General features: G+C 41.1%; 1 protein-coding gene across 1 annotated transcript; it reads right to left on the minus strand.

Moving 5' to 3' along the window:
• Nucleotides 1-350: 350 nt before the first annotated feature.
• On the minus strand, nucleotides 351-24,319 carry Isca1 (iron-sulfur cluster assembly 1). Its single transcript, XM_076846140.2, has 4 exons — nucleotides 24,127-24,319; nucleotides 8,498-8,551; nucleotides 4,300-4,405; nucleotides 351-2,022 (listed from the first exon to the last, which is right to left on the minus strand). Exons 1-4 carry the CDS (start codon nucleotides 24,205-24,207, stop codon nucleotides 1,874-1,876), a joined length of 390 nt encoding a protein of 129 aa, XP_076702255.1. The 5' UTR covers nucleotides 24,208-24,319; the 3' UTR covers nucleotides 351-1,873.
• Nucleotides 24,320-25,816: the final 1,497 nt, after the last annotated feature.

Raw genomic sequence — 25,816 nt, forward strand, 5'->3', positions numbered from 1 at the left:
ACCATATTGATACCCTGCACTGGAGTCTGCCTCATTTATCAACTCTAAGATCTCCAAAGTCCAGAATAATTTCTATTATCTGTGAAACCCTGCCTGAAATAAAGTTAGTGCCTTCTTAGATGAAGTAAACATGAAGGGAAAAGCATTCTTGGTGGGAATAATGTTCTTTCCTCTTGAAGATGGTTGTTAAACAGCAGGGCTATTTGGTGATGAGAACAATTTGAGGAGATCTCTCAGGGGTTGTGTGGAGACTGGGCAAAAAAGAAAAACAAAACACAATTATTCATTAGTAGCTTTAGCAACTACCACCCCAAACCTCTCCCTCAACAAAAGGCATTTTTCTGATCACATAGAGGCCACATTTTTTTTAATTGATAACTCAATCTCTACATACAGTATTGCACAAATTATGAGTAGATCAACAATTATATTATCAATACAAACTCATGAACATATACATGGAACTTCTGCTCTAAGTTTTGGTGCATTTTGTGTCAGATACTTTAGTAAATGGGACAAACACAAAAGAGCTCAGCTACTTTAATTCATGAGAATCAGCTTTCAAAAAAAGTATATCATCTTAGAGAATATTTAATATGTCAAACCCAGGGAAATCAGTAGACTACGTGAAAAAAGGGCTACTTTAAAAGAAAAGTTGGTGATCAAAATGTTGTAATATTGTTTAAAAATTTTAGCAATTGGACCTAGGAACCAGAAAGTGTACACATAATGAGAATTTTAAGTAAAGACCCCCATATTCTGCTTTATAATCACTATTATACCTTAAAAGAATGAAGTGGATTCTCTACTAGTGTAGACCACTGTTTCTAAGTTTTAAAGAAACAAGATGGTGATTCACATAAAAAAGACTTAAATAATATTTGTCCCCTCTCACAAAATAAAATACAATAGGATCTCATCAACTTATAAAGGAAACTCTATCCAAATGTTGACCAGATTAAGCCACACTATCATTTCCCTTCACTGCCTCGGAAAGCTGAGCACAAGTGTTCCCTATGAGGATGAGGTGATGGGGCAGGGCCCAAGCTGTCTCCTAGTTGCACAGCAATGTGGACAAATGGCCTTCAGCTTCCCTGGAGTTTGTTTCTTCCTATATAGAATTGAGGGGAATGGGTTAGATGGTTTTTAAGAGACCTTCCAACTAAAAGGATCTAAGTAGGCTTTGAGCAGACTCTTAGGATGGAAAAAAAAAGTCGTAAAACAGGTGGATAAAATATTCCTCACTTTTTTCTCTCATCACTTGGAACTATTCTGCACTACACTTTAAGGAAGTCTTTTTCCTAGTACTGTTGAAGGCTACACAAATGAGGCATTTGACAATTTTGATAAAAATGTAAAAAAAGAGGTCATGCCAATTTGGGTAGAAAAACAATGCACTGCCATGTTACTATCAGTAGTCAAGGACTTCTCACCTCTGAGTTTTGGGAACCACTAATCTGGTTGGGAAAATGCCCATGGAGATGCACATTCAAGCCATTTGATACAAATTTAGCAAGCACATACCTATTAACCTGTTTTGTGAATTACTGTCAGGGAGGCAGTATTATTGAAACTGGTTCCAACAGAAAGGAATATGAGAATTAAGTGTAGGGTAGGATTTTTTTCTTTACATAACAATGATCCAAAAAGAGCAATGGCTTCTCATTTTCTGCCCCATATGGAGAATACAAATATCATGTCTTCTGGAATCTAACATACTGGCTTCCATTTTCAAAATGCATCACTTTATTTTCCTCACAAGGTGGCCACATATTATAAAACTTAGGCATGTGACAGTGACATGATTTCTTCAGCAAGCTCCAAGGTTTCAGCAAGCTTTCCTGGAGTTTTCAGCCAGAGGAGTCCTGAGGTTTCAAATATTAAAGCTTTCTCCACAGCCACAAGTTCCTTTGATGTTTGGGTTATTGAAGACAAACTCACTGGATAATTTGTCTTCAACATAGTCCATTTCTGTTCCTAAAAGTGTCAGCTGTGCTTTCTTTTCGATGAACACTCTGACTCCTTCGGGAAAAGAAAACATGGGTCATATAAAGCCTGTAGCCTATGGAACTTGATTCAAAGCACAGTGAACTTTAAATAGTAACCACTAACAAAATTCTACAGGAAGCTTCTGAACGGGTTTCAAAGTTGGTGACCGAACTGAACCCCTGGTTTGGACACAGACTTTGATACCTACCCGAAAAAAGAACTAAAGATATAAACTCAGTTTTTAAAGTAGTTTGGATTAAAAAATTATACTAATGAAAAGCAGTCAGAGCTTGACAGGTTGTGCATTCCTGCAATCCCAGTGAATTGAAGTGTGAGACAGAAAGACTGTAGTTTGAGGTTAGCACGGGCAACTAAGTGACACCCTGCTTGTCTCAAAATAAAAATGAAGAAGGCTGGTGATGTGGCTCAGAGGCAAAGGGCTTGCACAGCATGCACGAAGCCCTGAGTCTGATCCCCAGCAATGAAAAAACAAACAAACAAAAAAACCCTCCACCAGATTCCTGTCAATCTCCTATGTCCCCCACATTATATAAGGGAAGGTAGTTTTATACAAGTAAATTCCATGTCAACCGTGCCAAACGATTATCTGACTTTACTTCAATTTTTTCAATTTGCAAAATGAAAAAAATATGTGTATTCTTAGTAACTGTTTGTAAAGATGAAGCCAATAAAAATTGTAATGGCATCTATATTCTCAACACATGGCTAAGTGTCAAATATCCAGAGGACTGTGAGAAAAATAGGACTACTTTAATAAGCCAGATCAGTACAATAGTTCTGGTTATGGGCCAAAAAATGAGTAATATTCCTTCTAATTATGTAGATAGAAGTCAACATTTTGGCAAATACAACCAGTTTAAAAAGCTTTCTTCCTGTTCCGGGCATGGTGTTGCATGTCTGTAATCCCAGCGGCTTGGGAGGCTGAGTCAGGAGGATTGTGAATTCCAAGCAAGCCTCAGCAATTTAGGAAGGCCCCAAGGAACTCAGTGAGACCCTGTCTCTAATAAAATATAAAAGGCCCGGGGATGTGGCTCAGTAGTTAAGCAATCCTGTGTTTAATTAATTCTTGGTAGGGAAGAGGGGGAAAAAAAAAAGCTTTCTTCTTTTCAAGAAACTGAGTCATTACCTACATATGAACTATAGGTTAAAAAAAAAAAAAGCAGCTTTCTTCTTTACAAGAAACTGAGTCAAATATTTGAGTCATTACCTACATATGAACTATAGGTAAATACGGGTGTTCTCTAAGATGAAAATCTTTAGTTTATGACATTTTCAGTCAGTCTTAAAAAATGATTTAAAGTATTAACAAATGTCTTTCTTGAAGTCAGTTTAATAAGATAAAAGAACACTTAAGAATCTAGACCTTGTCCCTCCATGTAGGCAAGGACTGCAAACTAGCCCAGAGCATACCTCCAATGCAGAAAACCATCATGGCAAAAATCATGAACACTCAAGTTCTCCCATACTGGTAGCATTATTTATCTTCCTTTAAATAGGTTTTTATCAAATCCTTGGTTGGGAGAGTTGGTGCTAAATATATTAAAAAACAGAAAATTTTAATAAAAATTGGAAAAAAAAGACTTTCTTAAGAGTATGAGTTTAAAAAAGCATTACTTATTTGACATAAATGTAAAATTGTTGCTTCACACAAAAAATGGTTGGTTGGTTCATTCTGAAGTTTAAAATCTTTCTGGACACAATAATGACCTTTCAGAGTTAAAACAAACAACTTACCAACTAATCTATTGGTTACTAAAAGCACAGCCTCTGGAGAGAATTGAATTGATTGGGTTCACATTTCATTAGGCCACTTACTCACTGTGTGATCACGTGTAAATTATTTAACCTCTCCATACCTCAGTTTCTTCAACAGAAAACAGGTATAATAAATAAGCAAACAAATAATAACAACAAAAGCAATAACAACAAAACCCAATGAATTTAAATCATATAACATTTAAGTTCATTAACCAACACCTAGCATACAGTGAACACTATTTATATAATTTCTATTTCTATCATTAATTCATTCTTCACAAAGCTATTTTTTCTTTTTTTGGGTACTGGGGATTGAACCACTAAGCTATCACTAAGCTACATCCCTATCCCTTTTTATTTTTTATTCTGAGTCAGGTTTCACTAAGTTGCTGAGGCTGGTCTTGAACTCGAAATCCTTCTGTCTTAGCTTCCTGAGTCACTGGGATTATAGGCGTGTACCACTGTGCCTGGCTACAAGGATAAAATTTTTAAGCAAAACAAAGTGTCCGGAAAAATCTGTCAAAAACTTACCATCTTGAACAACTTCTTCATCAGAATCTCCCTTTGTCTTTGTATATTCCAGAGTGTAAGAAAGGCCATTACAACCCCTAGTTCGGACACCGACTTTCACACCTACCTGAAAAAGAATTAAAAATATAAACTCAGTTTTAAAGTTGAACAGATTAAACAATCACACTAATAAAAAACATTGGCTATTTATTACTATTATTAATTTTCTCATAAGTTAACAAATATTAGATTTCTGGTTATAAATAATGTCCTTGTAGGAGCAGATCATGGTGGCACATAATCCTAATTTGAAGTCAGTTTTGGCAACTTAGTAAAACCTATCTCAAAACAGAAAATAAAAGGGCTCAAGAGTCAAGTACCCCAAGGGTTCAATCCTTGGTACAAAAAACAAAATAACAAAACAGAAAATAAGAATTTGAAAAATTTTATTTTTGTATAATTATTATAACATTAGCAGGTATCCAAAAAAATAAAAACCAATGTTGTACAAAAAACAATACAGACCAGAACCCCCCCGCCCAGTTTTTTCCAGTCCTTGTCACATATATAATTTGAATATTTTTATTATAGTGAAATTAAAATTTATTCTATATTTAGTTGTATATACTTTTTTTTTTAAATAGAGAGAGAATCTTTTTAATATTTAATTTTTAGTTCATGGCGGACACAACATCTTTGTTTGTATATGGTGCTGAGGATCAAACCCAGGCGGCAAGCATGCCAGGGGAGCGCGATACCGCTTGAGCCACATCCCTAGGCCCTAGTTGTATATACTTAAGACATCATTTTCCCCATGGAATGTACTTTCACAAATCACTTGCAAGTAATGGCCACATAATATTTCACTTAATTATTATTATAATTGTTTTTTTTTTTGGTACCAGGGATTGAACCCAGGAGAACCTAACCACTGAGCCACATCCCCAGACTTTTTTCAATATTTTATTTAGAGACGGGTCTGGCTAAACTGCTTAGGTCCTCAATAAGTTGCTGAGGCTGGCTTTGAACTGATGATCCTCAGCCTCCCCAGCTGCTGGAATTACAGGTATGCGCCACTATACTTGGCTAGAAATAGATATTTTTTCTTAGTATTTATTCTAAACATTTTTTATTTGTAGTTGTAGATGGACACGATACCTTTATTTTGTTTATTTAATTTTTTATGTGGTCTGGGGATCAAACACAGTGCCTTGTGCATGCTAGGCAAGGGCTCTACCACTTAGCCATAACCCTAGCCCAATATTTTCTTTATTGGTTCTTTTTTAGTTATACATAATATTAGGTGATATTCACTGCGATATATTCATATATGTACAAAGTTAGGATAGATTCATTCAATTGTTCTTTTATTCCCTTATCTTGTCTTTTTTCCCTCCCACTTAATTCCCTCTGTTTATTCCACAGATCTTTTATTCTGATGGAATTCTACTCTGCCTTCTTTTCCCCTTAGAAATAAAAAATTTTAATAGCAGAGTTTTAATTTAAAAAATAAAAAAATCACCTAGCATGTATAAGGTCGTGGGTTCAATTCCAACACAAGAAGAAAAAATAGCAAAGAAAAATCACTTCTAACTAAAAAGAACAACAAAAAATAATAATATGCCAAAAATAAGGGAAAAAAATAAAAAATAAGTGTATTTTTTAAAAGAGAGAAAACAACAACAAAAACACCTGATGGCAAAGATGCCTTTTTAAAAGAATGTACTTTCTGAATGTTCCATCTCATTCTCTGAGAAGTTCTCTGTATGTTTCCTTCTGGTTAGGATTCATTAAGTTTCATAGGCTACTACCCGGAAATAATGCTACCTCTATACAAAAGCCTAAATCCTAGGGCAGACTTGTATAAATGTTTTCAAGTTTCAGAAAGCAAAGACCGTAGTCAATGCAAACATAAGATGTTCAAAAAAGGTATAGCTTAGTGGTAATGTGTGCTTAGCATAATAGAGGCCCGGTGTTTGATGCCCAGTATCAAGAAAAAAAAAATAAAAAGTGCCCAAACAGCACTTTTAAATACTAATATCTATGTTAATGCAATTTTCTAATATCAATCTATGCTCTCTGCCTTAGAGCCTGCTTTTTCATTTAAGTATATAAAGTATTATTTTCTTAAGTATTATTTTACTAGTTGATCCTGATTCTCTGAAAGATAGCAATATGTGCTTGCTTTATAAAAGCAATCATAGAGTGGTAAATTTTATTCACCTTCAGAGTGACAGCTTAGAAAATGTTGAGGGAATTTTACATATTCAGAATGAAAAATAATAAACTGCCAGGATTAATTCCTGAAGCACCCATCATAAATATTTATCAATATACTATGTCATATATACTATGCCATACATGCATACCCATGTTTATAGTAGTGGAATTCATGGAACCGGCCTAGGTGTCTAGCAACAGATAAATGGATAAAGAAGATGTAGTATATATAAACAATGGTTTTTATTTAGCCATAAAGAACTAAATTAAGTCATCTGCAAGTCAAGAGATGGAATGTGAGAGCATTATGTTAAGTGAAATAAGCCAGACTCCAAAAATCAAGATTGTTTGTTTTCTCTTACATGTGGAAGATAGAGAAGAAAAAGAAAAAAGAAAAAAAAAGTGGGTTAAGAGGAATCTCAGGAAAATAGAAGGGAGACCAGTAAAGGAAGAGAATCAGGGGAAACAAGGGAGAGAAGGAAAGGGAAAGCAAGCACTAGAGAATGACACTGACTAAATTATATTATGTGCATATATGAATATGTTGAAATGTGTCCCACTACTACATGTAATTATAATGCACCAATAAAAAAGTTTATGAAAACACAGCTTTAGGTAACTACAGTTGGGAAAAGGGATTGTTCATACTATAAATGATACCTTCTTATGTCAATAGGAATGAACATCCTTTAAATCTACAAACTGACTTCCTGTTTCAATTGGCCAATTTATACTGTTCCTATTCAAACTGAATTGGAACACTAACATTGGTCAGCATTTATTAATTCTTAGGAGGGAAGTGCTGAGAACTTCCACTACTTTGTAATGTATAGATTGTACAAGAGAACACAGAAATAACTCTGTAGGCTAAATATTAACTATTGACAGTTTATTTTTTGAAGTGATTTACAGTACACCATTAACCCTTATCAATGCACTAAAATTAAAATGATACATACATCCCTAACTCAACAATTCTACCTCCAGGAAACAGGTACACTATGTCATACTTCCAGATCCATAACAAGGGCCAGGCATACACACCTCTACTAAACAAATAGCTGTTAAATGATGTTTGTGGTAGTAATGAAGGAAAACAACCCAAATGACCCTTAATATAATGAACTGGTTAAAGAAAACAATGAATGTATAAAATACACTATACAAAGTCATGAAGGTGAGGCAGATTTTTTTCTTTCCTTTTTTTTTTTTTTGGTACCAGAGATTGAACCCCAGGGTGTTTAACCACTGACCTTAACCTGGATCTTTGTTATTTTTTTATATGAGACAGGATTTCACTATGCTTTGGGCTTTGACACATTGCTGAGGAGGCTGGCTTTAAACTTTTGATCCTCCTGCCTCAGCTGGGATTATAGGCTTGCACTATCATGCCCAGTGGGGGAGGCAGACCTTTGCACAATGACATGGAAAGATCTTCAAGCCTATTAAGGGTAAAAAGCAAGGTGTAACCATAGCACATATGGGAACTAGTAATAGAGAGACAAGAATAATAAGAAGAGTGTAGAGCAGTGGTTTTAGTTGTCACAGAAAGAGAAGAGGGTGCTACTGGCAACTAGTAGGTAGAGGCCAGAGATGATGTCAAATATCCTAAAAACCACTCTAAAACATCAACAGTGTGAAGGCAGAGAAGACATGGTTTGGCCATATCAAATATTATTTCTTCAAGGACACTAAGAGGTTGCTTTTGGAAGGAAGAATGACAATGAAGAGTCTAGAGTTGAGAGTAACTTCTTTTATACTGAATATCCCCTTCTGTATTATTTGAATTTTTAAAAATTACGTGCAGGGATGAGGGTGTAGTTCGGTGGGAGAGGGCTTGCCTAGCACAGTGAGACCTTGGGTTCAACCCCTAGCACCACAGAAAAAAAGAAAAGAAAAAAATTTCTAATTAACGAAAGCACATTGTCACAAAATATATTCATTCTGAAAAGAGAACTTTAATTTTTTAGTACATATTTGTTTGATAGGCTTTACTTACGTGCTCAGGCTTATCTTTAAGAAGCTGTTTTATCTTGTTTACTGCTGAAGGTGTCTGAAAAATGAAAATGTTATTAAGTTTTTAGCTATAAAACTAGCATTCTTGAATAGTCTTTAAAGACTATTAAAGTCTGTCTTTAGCAAATCCATGTGATTAATAGTTTTGTTTCATTCTTGCCAAGATACTTTGTGGCTTTTATACCCAAACACATGAAGGTCTGCTCAATTAAAACCTCTTTGTCAAAATTGCTAGCAACATCCTTTTAAATCTTGCTCTGATCTAGGTTAGTTCTCTCATATACTTACTGTATTATCTACTTACATTACAAATGTGATTTTCCTAGGCAGCATTTATTTTGTGCCCTTACTGTATGCCCAGCAACAAACACACTGCCAGACACACAGAATGCCAATGAACAAAATCAAGTATCTCAGTGGAAAAGCCTCTCTGTTGCTTTTTCTATTGATTATTATTTTACACACACACACACACACACACACACATTCATGTGGGGGGGGGAGAGAAAGACAGTGTGTGCAAGCAAGAGAGTGCAAACTTACAATCTAATCCAAATCCATCAAAATGCACAGAAGAAAGAGTATTACCAGCATAAAAGAAACCCAAGGTATGCTTCTCAGTCAAATGCTCACATAGGTTTTCAATGTGAATTAAACCAACATCTCTGGATACCTAGATGAACATAACTAGACAATGATAAAAATGTTGTTGTTTCTCAGGAAGAATGGTTTAACCTGGCTCAGTGATCCTCAACATGAGAAAAAATGTGATGACCTATTCTGTGCCCTCAGGTTAGCATTACCAAACCAAACTTCTTGGGAAAGAGGCTACTGAGAAGAGTCTGTTTGGGGGCTTTTTGGTCTACTTCTTTGGTGTCCTCCAAGCAGCTTCTCTGACTCCTAGTCCCTTTGAAAAGGTTAAGAACGTAAGAATTAAGTTCTGTTTTCCTGGAACCTGAAACTCATGTAGAAGTTGAAAACAACTCCCGGAAATGCCCACTGATCATCTGGTTGCTCTACGAAAACAACCCCTCCCAGAAACCGTGCAATGATTGGCTATGTTGTAATGTGAAGTCCCTGCCCTCTCCAAGGAAAGTATATAAGCTCTGCTTAAGCTGTTCCCGGGGCTCTCTCTCTCTCTGCTCTATTCAAGTGAGCTCTGAGCCCCAGCATGCTGGACCCCCAATAAACCCTTTGCTGTTGCATGAGATAGTCTCTTGGTGGTCTCTTCCTCTGACGCTCGCCCGACCTTTACATCTGGAGGCCCCAGTGAGATCGGCAGCGGCAGACAAAAGACCCCAATGGGCTCCTCTTAGGGTAAGTAAGGCGCCTCTTTCCGGTTTCAGGTTAGGGCTAGGCAAAGTGGCTGTCGGTGAAGAGTGTGAGCTCTCTCCGACGGTGGCTGACAGATGTGTCATAGAGCCACAGGCCACGTCCCTGGGGGACGCCCCAGAGGACTCGGGAAATCGAGGAACAATAGTCTCCTCGACTCGGTGATATTTTGTTTCGGATTCAGTATTGCCAGCCCATCGGGTTTTGCCGGCTACTCAGTCCTGGTCTCAGTGTTGGATGTCCATTGTCTGTCTTTATTGTCTTGTCTTGTCTGTGTCGTGTGTCGTTGCTTTCACTGTTTGTGTATCTTTCATTATGGGACAGAGCACTTCAACGCCTCTGTCCCTGACCCTTGATCACTGGACCGAAGTCCGCTTAAGGGCTCAGAATCTTTCTTTTTCAGTAAAACGCAGGACCTGGCAGACTCTCTGTGCCTCAGAATGGCCCACCTTTGGAGTTGAATGGCCCCCAGAAGGATCTTTCTACTTCCCACTAATTCGAAAAGTCAGAGATATTGTCTTTCAGCCGGGGCCACATAGCCATCCAGATCAACAGCCGTATATCTTAACTTGGCAGGACCTCTGTGAAACTCCTCCTCCATGGGTGAAGCCTTTCCTTGTCCCTGCCCCTGCTCCTACTCCTTCCCCCATGATTCTATCTCTCAAACCCTCTGCTCCTCCTCCTCCTCCACCCTCTGTTCTCCCTGAGTCTCAAGATTTGACTCTACTGGACTCTCCTCCCCCTCCTTATCCCCTGCCCTCGTCCCCCAACCCCCAGCGCCCTCTAAGTGATTCCTCTGCTGCTGACTCAGCCTCTCCACCATTGGAGGAAGCTAGGCCGGCCCAGCGCCCTCCAGATGACTCCCACGTGGCACACACAGCCCCTCCTCCCCTGGAGGAAGCTGGCCCAGCTAAAGGAACTCACCGGCAGTGAATGATTGAAAACCCTGGAGCTCCCGTGATGCTCCCCCTCTGTCCCTATGGGCCAGTGATTGACGACAGCCATGGTGGAGAAATGCAAGCCTACCAGTATTGGCCTTTCTCCTCTTCAGACCTATATAACTGGAAAAATAACAATCCCCCTTTTTCCGAGGACCCCACCCGGCTCACAGGTCTGGTTGAGTCACTGATATTTTCACACCAGCCTACTTGGGATGACTGCCAACAACTCCTAGGGATTCTCTTCATGACAGAGGAACGAGAGAGAATCCTCCTGGAAGCTAGAAAAAATATCCTCGGACCAGATGGGCGACCGACACAACTTCCCAATATAATCGAAGCCGGCTTCCCCTTGAACCGACCCAACTGGGACCCCCACACCTTTGAAGGTAGGGAACATCTGTCCACTTATCGCCGGGCTCTAATAGCAGGTCTCCGAGCGACCGCTAAGCGACCAACTAATTTGGCCAAGGTAAGAGAGATTATTCAAGGGCCTGATGAATCTCCCTCTATGTTTCTAGAGAGAATTAAGGAGGCATATAGGAGATATACTCCTTTCAATCCTCAGGCAGAGGATCAAAAGGCATCTGTCACAATGGCCTTTATTGGGCAAGCTGCCCTGGATATTAAAAGAAAGTTACAATGCTTAGATGGATTACAAGATATGACTTTGAGAGATTTAGTCAGAGAAGCCGAGAAGGTATACTATAAGAGAGAAACTGAGGAAGAGAAGGAACAAAGGAGGGAGAAAGAAAGAGAGCAAAGGGAGGATGAGAGAAGCAAAAGACAGACTAAGGCATTGACTAAGGTCCTGGTCACAACAACAAATAGGCCAGAAGTTAAGAGACAGGGAGACAGGAAGGGATACCTGGGCCCACGTCAGAAGCCACCTCTGACCTCAGATCAATGTGCCTACTGTAGAGAAAAAGGACACTGGGCCAGAGAGTGCCCTAGAAAGAGACAGCCACGCCAGTCAGCCATTTTGACTCTGGAGGATGACTAGGAAAGTCGGGGCTCGGATCCCCTCCCCGAGCTCAGGGTAACTTTTGAAGTGGAGGGGACCCCAGTAAACTTTGAAGTGGATACAGGGGCAATATACTCAGCCCTTAAGGCCCCATTGGGCCCTCTATCAAATAAAAGGTCTCTAGTTCAAGGGGCTAACAGCAGTAAATATCGGGCTTGGACAACTAAGAGGACCATGGACCTGGGGAAAGGAAAAGTCCATCACTCCTTCCTAGTGATCCCAGAATGCCCAGCCCCATTGATGGGCAGAGATCTGCTCACCAAGCTCTGGGCCAGAATAACTTTTAACCCTGAAGGCCCCCAAGTGGAATTTCTAAACCCTTCAGTAAAAACTCCTATAGTCACGGCTTTAACTATGTCAGTAGAAGATGAACATCAACTCTTCACACCCCCAAAGACTGATCAAACAGGCAAGCTACCCCAGAAATGGATAACAGATTACCCAGATGCCTGGGCAGAAACTGCTGGGTTAGGCCTAGCCGTGAAACAACCTCCAATAACAGTGGAGTTAAAAACCTCAGCCTCCCCAATCAATGTCAAACAATATCCTCTGAGCAAAGAAGCTAAAGATGGGATAAGGCCCCATATTCAGAAATATCTGCCCTTAGGGGTCCTAAGGCCCTGTCAATCGGCCTGGAACACTCCCCTGCTACCAATAAAAAAGCCAGGAACCGGGGACTATCGCCCCGTTCAAGACCTAAGAGAGAACAATAACAGAGTGCAGGACATTCACCCCCCGGTACCTAATCCATACAATCTGCTTAGCACTCTGAACCCTGAGTGGAAATGGTATACTGTTCTGGACTTAAAAGATGCTTTCTTTTGCTTGCCTCTGCATAAAGATAGTCAGTTGCTGTTTGCTTTCCAGTGGGTAGACCCAGAAACTGGAAAGTCTGGTCAACTAACTTGGACTAGACTCCCACAGGGGTTCAAAAACTCCCCTACTCTCTTTGATGAAGTCCTCCACAGAGATCTCAACAACTTCAGAACTACGCACCCCGAAGTCACCCTGCTTTAATATGTGGATGATCTGCTACTGGCAGCCGACACCAAGGAAAATTGTGAGTCTGGGACCCAAGCACTATTATCTGAGCTTGCTCAACTCGGGTATAGAGCTTCTGCGAAAAAGGCCCAAATTTGCCAGCAAGAAGTAATCTTCCTGGGCTATTCCCTTAGGGGCAATAAATGATGGCTCACTGAGCCCAGAAAACCAACCGTTGTGCAGATACCACCCCCATCTAATAGGAGGCAACTCAGAGTTTCTTGGGACTGCTGGCTTTTGCAGGTTATGGATACCTGGGTTTGCGTCCTTAGCTGCTCCTTTATACCCGCGGTTAAAGGGAGATGCCCAATTCCAATGGATCCCTGAGCACCAGCAAGCTTTTGATAATATCAAAAGGGCGCTGCTATCTGCTCCGGCCTTAGCACTCCAGGATGTAGAAAAACCCTTTACTCTCTACATTGAGGAAAAAAAAGGAATAGCACGAGGAGTGCTCACTCAGACTCTAGGGCCCTGGAAAAGGCCTGTAGCCTACTTGTCTAAAAAGCTGGACCCAGTGGCTAGTGGATGGCCCCATTGCCTAAAAGCTATAGCAGTGGCGGCCCTACTAATCAAGGATGCTGATCAGTTAACGCTGGTGCAGAAGCTAACCATTATAGCCCCCCATGCCCTAGAGAGCATCATCCGCCAGCCACCAGACAGATGGCTATCAAACTCTAGAATAACACACTATCAGAGCCTGTTGCTCGACAAAGACAGAATAACGCTGGGACCCCCCCGCCCCGCTTAACCCGGCTACACTACTACCTGAACAATCATCAGGACCCGTCACTCATGACTGTCAACATATACTGGCAGAAGACACCAGTATACGACGGGATTTAAAGGATCAGCCACTGCCCCACCCTGAGGTCATATGGTTCACTGATGGCAGCAGCTTCCTCCAGGACGGTAAGCGGCGGGCTGGGGCAGCAATAGTTAGTGGAACTAAAGTCATCTGGTCCTCTAGCCTCCCGGAGGGAACATCGGCTCAAAAGGCAGAGCTGATCGCCCTCATGAAGGCACTGGAGCTAGCGGCAGGCAAAAAGGCCACCATATACACAGATAGCCGCTATGCCTTCGCTACCGCTCATATACACGGGGCTATCTACCAGCAAAGGGGACTATTAACCTCGGCGGGAAAAGAAATAAAAAACAGAGATGAGATCCTCCGCCTCCTCTCAGCAGTGCAAAGCCCTAGGGAACCAGCTATAGTGCACTGTCCAGGACACCAGAAAGGAAACGATCCCGTAGCAGTCGGGAACAGGAGGGTGGATGAAGAGGCTAAATTGGCAGCCCTAAACAGAGTAACCATGTTAACACTTTCCACACCGGGGGAACATAAGTCAGGAGATTTAACTACGTTGGAGCACCCCGACAACTTAACATCTAAGGACAATGACACTGAACTCCTCGACTTCACTGAGCCCAGCCTGTGATCTCAGAAAGCCCTACACTATGTTAAAAATGTACATCAAACAGCGAAAGGAAATAGCTGAACGGGTAACAAAAGCCTGTCGGGTCTGTCAATTGGTTAATGCTTACCCTTCCAAGCTTCCTGCAGGAAAGCGCCTATGAGGAACCAGACCAGGACAATTCTGGGAAGTGGACTTTACTGAAATTAAGCCAGCAAGGTATGGACTCAAATATCTCCTAGTCTTTGTAGATACATTTTCAGGATAGATTGAAGCCTTCCCCACAAAAAAAGAAACGGCGCAAATGGTGGTCAAGAAGATCCTGGAAGATATTTTTCCAAGATACGGCCTGCCTAAGGTAATAGGGTTTGATAATGGACTGGCGTTCGTGGCCCAGGTAAGTCAGGGGTTAGCCAGGACCCTGGGGATTAATTGGAAGTTACATTGTGCTTTTAGACCCCAGAGCTCAGGACAGGTAAAGAATGAATAGAACCATTAAAGAGACCTTAACGAAATTAAGCTTAGAGACCGGCATAAAAGATTGGACTATGCTCCTGCCTTATGCACTGTTTTGTGCAAGAAATACTCCCTCTGTTTCTTTGTGTAACCTCACCCCTATGAAATTCTCTATGGTGCCCCTCCTCCAGTAAGGGACCTAACCCCAATTCTAAGACCTAATGATTCCTTTCACATCCCCCTTGCTTGACAGACTTAAAGCTCTTGAAAGAACCCAGCGATACCTGTGGAAACAGCTGGCCACTGCCTACCAACCTGGGGATGAAGGGACTCCACACCGATATCAAGTGGGAAACTTCGTCTACGTAAGACAACATCAGATGTCATCCCTGGAACCCCGCTGGAAAGGACCATACCAGGTGCTACTTATAACACCTACAGTGGTAAAGGTAGACGGAATCACTTCCTGGATCCATGCCTCTCATCTCAAGCCTGCACCCTGTCCAGACTCTGGCTGGAAACTGGAAAAGACTGGTAACTCTCTCAAATTGCGTATTCGCCGTGTGGATAGGGCTATGGACTCTCCCCTTGACCACCAGTAGTCCTAACCCTCATCAGCCCGTTCAGCAGCGATGGCTGATCACAAATCCTACTGGACAAGAAGTATGGTCTATCTTGCATACAGCCCCCTTAGGGACCTGGTGGCCATCTCTCCACCCAGACATTTGTCAGCTGGCTATAGGTCCTTCCTATTGGGATATCCCTGATGAAGAGGATCCCACTAAAATTCCATTAAATCTCTTCTGTACCATAGATAATGGAAACAAACATTATGGATGTAGGGACACTTGAGCCAGATGCAGGTTGGCTAGCCTAGATTACTATGTTTGCCCAGTGGACTATTGAAGCCGCAAACAGTCACAGCTGTGTGGGGGAGAAGCCGACTTCTTCTGTAAGTCATGGGGATGTGAGCATACAGGGGCTGCCTGGTGGAACCCAAACTCCCCTGATAGTCTGATTCGGATAGGAAGAAATAATACTAAGTTAAGTCCCGAACAATGTCTCCCATTTAAATGGGAACCCCAAGCGGGGACTTCTGGACTAGCTGACCCTACTCCACGTGACACAAGTAGCCGATGTAACCCCCTAAATATAACCTTCACCTCCAAAGGAAGAAACCAAAATATCTGGACATGGCTTTCAGGAAAAACCTATGGAATGCGATTTTACACCACAGGATATGATTTTGGCCTTTGGTTCACTATCCGGTTTGAAAGAAAAGAAATTCCCTTAGCCATAGGGCCCAGTCCCCTCAAGCCAGGAATTGGGCCTCATAGACCTCCCGAACCTAAATCTACTAGGATCCCTTCACTTTCCCATACTCCTCAAGTTTCACCTTCGTTTACTTCCCCAATCCAGAGTGAAGTCAACCCCTCCCTCTGGGGGCTAATTGAAGGAGCCTTTGCGGTACTGAATTCCACGCAACCAGACCTCACTCAGTCTTGTTGGCTCTGTCTCTCCGCTGCTCCTCCTTACTATGAAAGGATAGTAATTGACGGGACTTATGCAGTAAAAGCCCAGAGTTCCTCCTGTAATCGGGGTGAAAATCCTAAGTTAACCCTCCCAGAAGTAACCGGGGCAGGCTTATGTATAGGGTCACCACCTAAAAGTAAACAACACTTACATACCCAGATAAAAAAATTAGCACCACACAGGGTTTCCTTACCCCTGAAAATGGAACCTGGTGGGCATGTGACTCAGGGTTAACTCCTTGCATTTCAGCCCAGGTATTTAACAGCTCTGTAAATTATTGTGTAATGGTGCAAATGATTCCCAGAGTGCTCTATCATGACGCAGGTTCGTTTGAAGATCAAATAGGGGGCATACAACCCGGTTCCGCCGGGAACCTGTATCCCTCACTTTAGCCATCCTATTAGAAATAGGAGTTGCTGCAGGGGTGGGCACAGGAACCACTGCCCTGGTCCGTGGGACACAACAAATGACCCAATTAGAAGCAGCAATAGACCAAAACTTAAAGATATTAGAAACCTCCATCACAGCTTTACAGGAATCTTTAACCTCTCTCTCTGAAGTTGTTTTACAGAACAGGCGAGGGTTGGACCTCCTCTTCATGAGAGAAGGGGGCCTTTGTGCTGCATTGAGGGAAGAATGTTGTTTTTATGCCGACCATACTGGAGTTGTAAAAGAATCTATGAGTAAATTAAGAAGACGCCTTGAAGAGCGTCAGCGAGAGAGACCCAAAAAGGGTGGTTTGAGTCTTGGTTCACACAGTCCCCCTGGTTAACTACGCTTTTATCAGCTCTGGCCGGTCCATTAATAATCCTCATATTATTGCTAACTGTAGGACCCTGTTTGCTCAACCGTGTAGTTTCCTTTCTCCAAGCTCAAATTGGACAAGTTAAACTTATGGTAATCAGACAACAATATGCCTCACTGGCAGAAATAGAATGTGATACCCCTCAATAATTATGATTTCTTACTTTTAAGATTAAAAGTAGTCAGAAAAAGAAGTGGGAAATGAAAAGGTTAAGAATGTCAGAATTAAGTTCTGTTTTCCTAGAACCTGAAACTCATGTAGAAGTTGAAAACAACTCCCCAAAATGCCCACTGATCATCTGGTTGCTCTACGAAAACAGCCCCTCCCAGAAACTGTGCAATGATTGGTTATGCTGTATGTGAAGTCCCTGCCCTCTCCAAGGAAAGTATATAAGCTCTGCTTAAGCTGTTCCTGGGGCTCTCTCTCTCTGCTCTATTCAAGTGAGCTCTGAGCCCCCAGCATGCCGGACCCCCATTAAACCCTTTGCTGTTGCATGAGATAGTCTCTTGGTGGTCTCTTCCTCCGACGCTCGCCCGACCTTTACACCTTAACTGGTGAAATATGGATAACAGTCCCTCTTCTTTAGGATTCTAGTGAAGATAACATATTCAAATTCAGGAAAGGCATTCAGGACAGTGCCAGGCACAATAAGCTCAACTATTAATGAAGAAATGATGTATTTCCTAGTTTCTGATTTATGAGCTCCTCTAACCAGCAATGCTGTACTGGTCCTTTGGTTTTTGTGAATTCCTGATGTCAATATTATGACCTACGGCTTAGTAGAAAACTGTAGCCAGGACTCAAGTTTCTACTGGGGGAAAAGACCCAAGGATTGGCCCTGGAGTGTGCTGTCTGGGTTGGGGCTCGCGGTCAGATGACGAGAATGTTTAAACACAGAGTAGACCCTAGTTAGAAGGGTCATGAAGTCAATTTAGAAGGCCGATACCAGCATTTTAAAACCAATAAAAAAAGCAGATGTTAAATAAGTGAACCATTTTAAGTTATTAATGTATGATATGTGTGTGTGTAGGTCTGTATTTCTTATGTTACTATAAAAAAAAGAGAGAAAAAATCACTATCAGCAGATGACTTCTATTTCTCTCTCTCTCTCTTTTTTTTTTTTTTGGTACTAGGGATTGAACCCAGGAGTGCTTTACCACTAAGCCACATCCCCAGCCCCTTTTTACATTTTATTTAGAGACAGGTCTTGCTATGTTGCCTAGGGCCTTGCTAAATTGCTGAGGCTGGCTTTGAACTCATGATCCTCCTGCCTCAGAATCTTGAGTTGCTGGGATTATAGGAGTGCACCACCATTCCTGGCTGGCAGATGGCTTCTAAAGGCCTTTTCCCACAGTTGTATAAGAAGAGGAGCAGAACAACAAAACACAGAGGGCATTAGAAGGAAATGCTCAAAAGCAGAATTACAGCATTTTTTTTTTTTGAGATGACAGAATATCAACTTTTTAGAGATATACTTATTAAAACTTTTTTAAGTGCTTGTTCACTGTTCTAAATGGATGCTAATAAAAACAAGCTTTATTTTCCATTTGTAAATTTTCATGGGCATATTTCCTAGGTGTGTGCTTACGAAATTAATCTACTTCCTGTCAAATTAAAAAAAAAAAAGATTTCTGTTAAAAAAAAAAGGCATAACCGTGGAAAAATATTTGTTCAAACTAAAAACTGATGGGTAATTTTGGTTTAGTGTGGCTGGTAAAAGGTGCAGAGAGTTCAGGTGCTGAAGAAAACATAGGGCTCTCCTCCTCTACTAGCTCCAAGTTTTTTTTTTTTTCCTCCTTTCCATGTGATTTTCTAAATTATCAAATTTGGTTTTACAAAATTATATATTTTCTTCTTTCCTCAACTTCTAGTAGAAAACATTTAAACACAATAAAAGGAAGCAAGTCACAGCAAATGGTCTATCTATCAAAAAGTTGTTGATGTTTATATTGTATACAGAAAGGAATCAATGAGAAAATAACATTAAAACAGGATTGTGTGCCTGGAAGCTGTATTTATAAGAACAACAACAACAAAAAAAACCATTAACTTTCCTGGGTCAGGTGAAAACAAAACATGCTCTATTGAGGGAATGTTACTACTGATGTATAACACTGATAACTGAGTATTCAACCAAGGGGAAAATGATGGTTCTAATAATATTGAAGTGATTGATTTTTTAAGATGTCAGAATGAACAAGTCCTTTTAAAAAAAAAAAAATCTCTATTTCCTCAGAAAACTTGGAATGGGACCAACGTGTGACCCAGCTATCCTATTCCTCGGTTTATATTCAAAGGACTTAAAATCAGCAGTAATGCAGCCACGTCAGTGTTTATAGCAGCTCATTCACAATAGCTAAACTATGGAACCAATCTAGGTGTCCTTCAATAGATGAATGGAAAGAAAATGTGAGATATATTTTATATATATGTGGGTGTGTGTGTATATATCTCCAATGAACTACTTAGCTTTAAAGAAGAATGAATGAAATTATGGCATTTGCCAGTAAATGGATGAAGTTGGAGACTATCATGGCAAGTGAAATAAGCCAATCCTAAAAAATCAAAAGCCGAATGTTTTTTCTGTTATGTGGGGGTTGGGGTTGGGGCACTAGAGAAGAATAGAGTTACCTTAGATTAGGCAGAGGGAAGGGAAGGAAGGAGGAGGGGATGTGGGGATAGGAATGATAGTAGAACGAAATAATGTCCTGTTATTATTACTGTAAGTATAAATACGACTGCATATATACATAATTTTCTTATGTATCTATGTGACTGCATGACCAATTTGATTCTACAACATGTACACTTAGAAAAATGAGAAATTATATCCCATCTATGCATGATATATCAAAGTGCATAAATGCATTCTACTGTTAGGTATAACTAATTAAAACAAATTAGAAAAATTAAAAAAAAAACCCTCTCCCTATAAAAAGTACCTTCTAGGGCTGGGGATATAGCTCAGTAGTACAATACTTGCCTAGCATGTTTGAGGCTGTGAATTCAATCCCCCTTCCCTCCTCCAAAAAAAGGACTTTGTGTATCAAGTACAAGGCATAAGCTAAATATCTTACTTTGCCCCAGGACTGTTTGCATAGTTTGGCAACTTTTTGTTTAGGGAAATCAATCTGGAAAATGGCATAAAATCTTCCACCAAATGACATGCAGCCTTACATTACCAATGCATTCTCTAGGACAACTAGGGGACCCCTATTTCCCCCTCAAAATGGATACTAATTAGCAGGGCACGGTGGCACACACCTATAATCCCAGCAGACTGGGAGGCTGAGGCAGGAGGCTCATGAGTTCAAAGCCAGCCTTAGCAATTTAGCAAGGGGCTAAGCAACTTAGTGAGACCTTATCTCTAAATAAATACAAAAAGGGTGGGAATGTGGTTCAGTGGTTGAGTGCCTGAGTTCAATCCCCAGTACCCCCCCCAAAATTGATATTAATTGTATTGTCATTAATTGTGACTTAATAATTAATCTCAGATTTAGTCTGTGAATTTAAAATTTAAGAGACTATTAAAATCCATTGAAACATAATGTTGGCTTTTAACCTACTCATAACTTTTTTTTTTTTTTTTTTGGTGGTACTGGCGATTGAATCCAGGGACATTTTACCACTAAGCTTCATCCCTACCCCTTTTTATTCTTTTAACTTTTTAATTTTTTGTTTTTTTGAGACAGGGTCTTGCAAAGTTGCCCTGACTGGCCTTGAATTTGCAATCCTCTCCTAAATTGCTAGGACTATAGGTATGTGCCATGGCACCCAACTAGGAACAAGTTCTTTTTAAAGTGAGAGAATTATCTTTAAGATATTTTGGCCCAATTTATAAAAGATCTACTTCCAAGCTATTTTTATTATTATATTTATAGGAAAAGACACTTATAAACATGCACCAACAATTATAACCTATTTTAATTCCATTAAAAATCTGGCATTTTAATGTTTAAAAGATGTTAGGTAAATGGCAACCAATGAGCAATGAGTATATTTTGTTACACTACTATTTAGCATCTATGACTGGCATTAGGGTGTTTTTCTTTTATCTTCTATTCACATGTAATTACACATACACTTATAAAATATTTGTAGTGTACGTTTACATTTTAACAGCTCCCGTTAAAATTTTTTTTTATTTTATTTTTTTATTGGTTATTCAAAACCCGTTAAAATTTTTAACATATCATTCTTCTCATTTGATACACAGTAATAAAGAAATAAAGATAGCCATCATTTATTGAATACTTTCTAGGTGTTGGATATTATATACATACCGTGTTTTAAAAAATTTTTATTTTTCAGTTGTAGTTTGACATAATACCTTTACTTTATTTATTTCTATGTGGTGCTGAGGCTAGAACCCAGGGCTTCACATGTGCAAGGCGATCACTCTACCGCTCATCCACAACCCCAGCCCCAACCATGTTTTTATTCTTACAATTCTGTGATTATTTTGATGTTGGGGATGAACCCAGGGCTTTGTGAAAGCTAAGCACTTTCTACTATTGAACTACTCCCAATGTTTTAATAATTCCTAAATTGCCTTCATGTAAAAAATCTTAGTTCCTGGTCACTGTTTCAAAGGACTTCTGGTTCTGATACAAAGAATTATAGCTTATTAAATATTAAGCATTTCTAAACCCTTATCAACCAGGTTCCACTAGAAAATTAAGCCCCAAGACACCTCTGTACATAACTTCTCTTCATGTTTCAACAACTATTTTGTCAGTATACCATTATCATCTTATAGAACTTTGGTTGTACTTTATGTACAGTGTGGGTCATCTATAATCCTAAATTAGGATTACACTCATTTTGACTTGTTAAATGCCAGAAATAAAGGTGCCTGTTTAATCTTTGTGTTCTGTAATCATATGTTACTCTGGCTCCTATGAATTCAATTGCATTTTTCAATTCCTTGTCAATCAAGGGACCACTCATGGTTTGCATAAAAGTTACATAGGCAATTTATCACCAGTCTAAACACTTGTTTTGAACAATCCACCAATTCTCTTCAGAACCAACACAAGTTAATGCAGACAATCTGTAATTTTTTCATGTCATCAATTGCTTTTCCTACTCTTTCTGATCTGAGGTAGACTCCACAAGTACATTCCTTTTTGAATGTTGCAACATGTCAAATTCCTGATGTGAAAATTTATATATCCAAGTAAATTTATCTCTTTCTTATTTTATTATATTATCTCTTCTTTTGGGTGCTCTTATCTGTCTCCATTTATTAGGCCTTTGATCACTTCCCTACTTCTGTGCTTAACATAACATTCTGGGTTTAAAACTAAACACAATACAGGCCATGGTGTTTTGAGATAAGGGTACATATACTAGGACTAAATTGACTGACAGCCCATTAATACAGATCATGGTGGAAAGTAGTACTAATGTGCTTTTTCTCTCCCACCATCTCCTAAGAAAATCATAGGGAAAGAAGCTTCTCAAGTCAGTCATAACACTTAGGATTTAGATAACAGATTCCTACAGTAGAGCCAGGCAACATGGAAGACCCTGAAATCTGACAACTGCCATGATAACATGTAATGAGGAAGCAGCAAGCAAGAGGGGAGAGGTAATTAGCCTGAGATTATGAGATATGTTATTATTCCTCGTAAAAGATGGCAAAAGCTTTCTTTATGACTGTCCATGAAGGGTGGAAATTCATTATTTGTTGTCCTGAACCAGAGTAGATCTTGATATATCTGCTGAAAGAACAAGAATGGAGTGGAAGGGAATGACACAGAAATTCTGAAGGAACAGATAACTTGCCATACAGCTATCGAAAAAGAAATGACAGAAAACCATCCTTACCTTCCGACTTTTCTTAGATCTACTATTATCAGAATTCAAAAGAATTCTGAATAATTTTTATTAAGATTGAAATGAGACACAAAGTATGAGCTGTGCCCTTTAGTTAGTTCTTAAGACCTTGGAAAATTCTAGATTCCATGATACATTTTCCACACATGAAAATGTACTGGCTAATACAGAAAAGTAATACAGAATACAGTATGAATATAATTGGGGTAACCTCAAGGGCCTAAACACTGATGATGTAAATAAATTCTTCCAGCTGATCACGACTTGACTTTTATTTCAACTAATTTTATGGCACTAGGTCTTCTGATTCCCAGTCTCTAGGCGAATGCTTGCACAAAGAGTGGGTTAACTAACAGTATTTGAGAACAAGTTGAACTGATCATAAGGTTGCTTACGAAGGTGCAAATGAGTTGGAACTAGATAGAAGAAATGGTGGCACAACATTGTGAGTGCTACCACTGAACTGTACCCTTTAGAAAGGTTAATTCTACGTAATACGAGTTTTCCTTTAACTAAAAAAATCCAGAGTCCCGAGGGAGTACAGTACACTCAGTGAATTCTTTTAAGTATCTGTGGTTTGCGTTCTGGTCTCATTTCTGTGTGTTTGACCTCTCTCCCAGAAAACGCTGTGAACTCGGCGTGAAAATCTTCATCCTTTGTCCTTTGTAAAACCCTAGGATCGCAGGAGGCTCACGGGGTGTTTCAAAAAGCCTCCGCTACCACAGACACCGGGAAGTAACTCTTTGTGCGCCCCAGCCTAGACCTCGGAAGGGGTGGGGGCTTTATCACCTCTCGCACAGGCGGGTTCCGGGGCTCGCCCCAACCCACGAACCTCCTGGGCAGGACTCCTGGTGTCGTCCTGCCAAACCTGGCACTAGGTACGTCCGATCTCAGCGAAGGAGACGTCCGGCAACTGGGGTGTAGCAGGGTCCCCGCCAGGCTCGCGCTGACACGCACCGTCAGCCTCCCCGCCCCCACCCCGCCCGGGCAGAGCCTGCCGGGAAGCGTAGTTCCCGGGACGCCGGGGCCCCCGCAGAAGCCCCGCCTGGGGCTTGTTTACCGCTCAATCCCGGGCCAGTCGGGAAAACGGCGGTGCTGCAGCAACTCAGCGGCCCCAGGGCCCGGACGTGCCCGCGGCCTGCGAACCGGCTCCCAGCCGCCTTGACCTCCGCTGGCAGGGGGCGGACGTGAGCGATGTCACAGGCCCAGCCACGCGCCGCGTGCACTCACCAGGGTGAGGGCGGCTCGGGTGGGCTGCAGCTTCCTCTTGCTCACAGCCCGGACGGTGGCCCGGACCAACGAGGCCGACATCTTTGCCGTCCCGGCGCCCGGGTGCCTTGGGCCGAAGCTCGGCCACCTCAACCTCTCTCCATGGACACCGCGGGCGCATTGACGCCACAAGCTCCGGCGCACAGCGCCCCGGGCCCCGCCCTGCTCCGCCCGTACCCGCCATTGGGCGGGTAGTGTGAGTGACGGGCCGGGGGCGGGGCGGATTTCTGCGGGCGGCCCTGCAAGCAGCTTTTAGGACTGCGCGCGGCTTGGCTTGTGGTGTTTGTTAATCACCCCGGTGGGTGCAGGGACACGGGAGGTAGGCCGTCACCGCCGAGCACAGAGTCGGCGCGACCTCGTGGAGCGGAGATGGGGGACAAGCCATGACCTCCGACCTCGCTGACTTCTGAGGAGGGTTGCTGGGCGAGGTGCGGCGCCATCGCCTCCTGTAACAATCAGTAACAGGCTCTTGAGGCTTAAGAGCGCCCCCGGGAGTTTTGTTCTCTAAAGGAGAACCGTTCCGATAATCGGACATCTACATCATTTTTTTCCCCTTCCCTTTTGTCCAACTCGGCAGTTATTAAGAGCACAGAATTGCTGCGGAGTTGTGTATTATGCAGTTTCCCTCTTTCCCACCTCTAGCATGCTCTACTGCTGGGGATGCTAAAGGATGGTGACTAAAGCAATTTTTGTTCTGGTGCTGCATGCGGAACCCAGCTTCACAGTAAATGACTAGGCGAATAGTCACTTTGGTAGAGGGTACCTATCAGTACCTGTTGCGAGACCTTGTCTGGCTGCTCAGGAGCATAATTCTGCCTTTTAATTAAGCAATATTCTTGAACACCAGGCACCGTATCCCAGGCATACACGGGAAGCCACGTAAACAAGGGGAGGTTTAGGATAGAGACAGGAATTCTGTGGAGTGGTGCTGGGGGGAGGGGTATAGATTATTATTCAGTGTTTTAATAATTGAAAGAACGAGAAGTTTTTCAGAGGCCACTTTTTCTCTGATCCTCTGGAACATACAAGGTCTGAAAGGATACCTCACAATTATCAGGCAGTCTGTCTTCCTGTTTCAGAAGAGGAATTGCATCGACAGGACTTTTTGTTGTTAATACAAACAGAAAATGGGGGGGGGGGGTTGAGAGGCAGTAGGGTGGTGGGTTTGTCTTGGCTTCATCTTTGGATGATTTGGGATAAGGTATTTATTTTTTATGCCTTTCCCCTACAGATATTGTGAAGATTAAACAAGTTAATACATAAAAAACCCTCGGAAGAGTGCAGGCACATAACAGCACTCAATAAACATAGTTAATTGATAATGAAGGTGCCATGTATTGTGAAACTACTTTGTATGAAACTGTAATGGACGTGTTGTTTAGTTTTCAAAACCCATATGATGTACAACATCAAGAGTGAACCCTAATGTGAACTGCACTTTGCATAATGATGTGTCAAACCAGGTTTATTGATTTTAACACATATACTATTGTAGTGCAGAATAATGGGAGTGGTTGGTTGGCATGTGTGGGAATAAGAGATATTTAGAACTCTGTACTCTTGTCAATTTTGCGATGAAACTAAAATTGCTCTTACAAGTAAAATTAAAAAGATGCCATGTGTAATTTTTTCAATTACTGAAAAGCTGTAA

The sequence above is a fragment of the Callospermophilus lateralis genome, chromosome 2, assembly GCF_048772815.1.
Source record: "Callospermophilus lateralis isolate mCalLat2 chromosome 2, mCalLat2.hap1, whole genome shotgun sequence".
Taxonomy (NCBI): Eukaryota; Metazoa; Chordata; class Mammalia; order Rodentia; family Sciuridae; genus Callospermophilus; species Callospermophilus lateralis.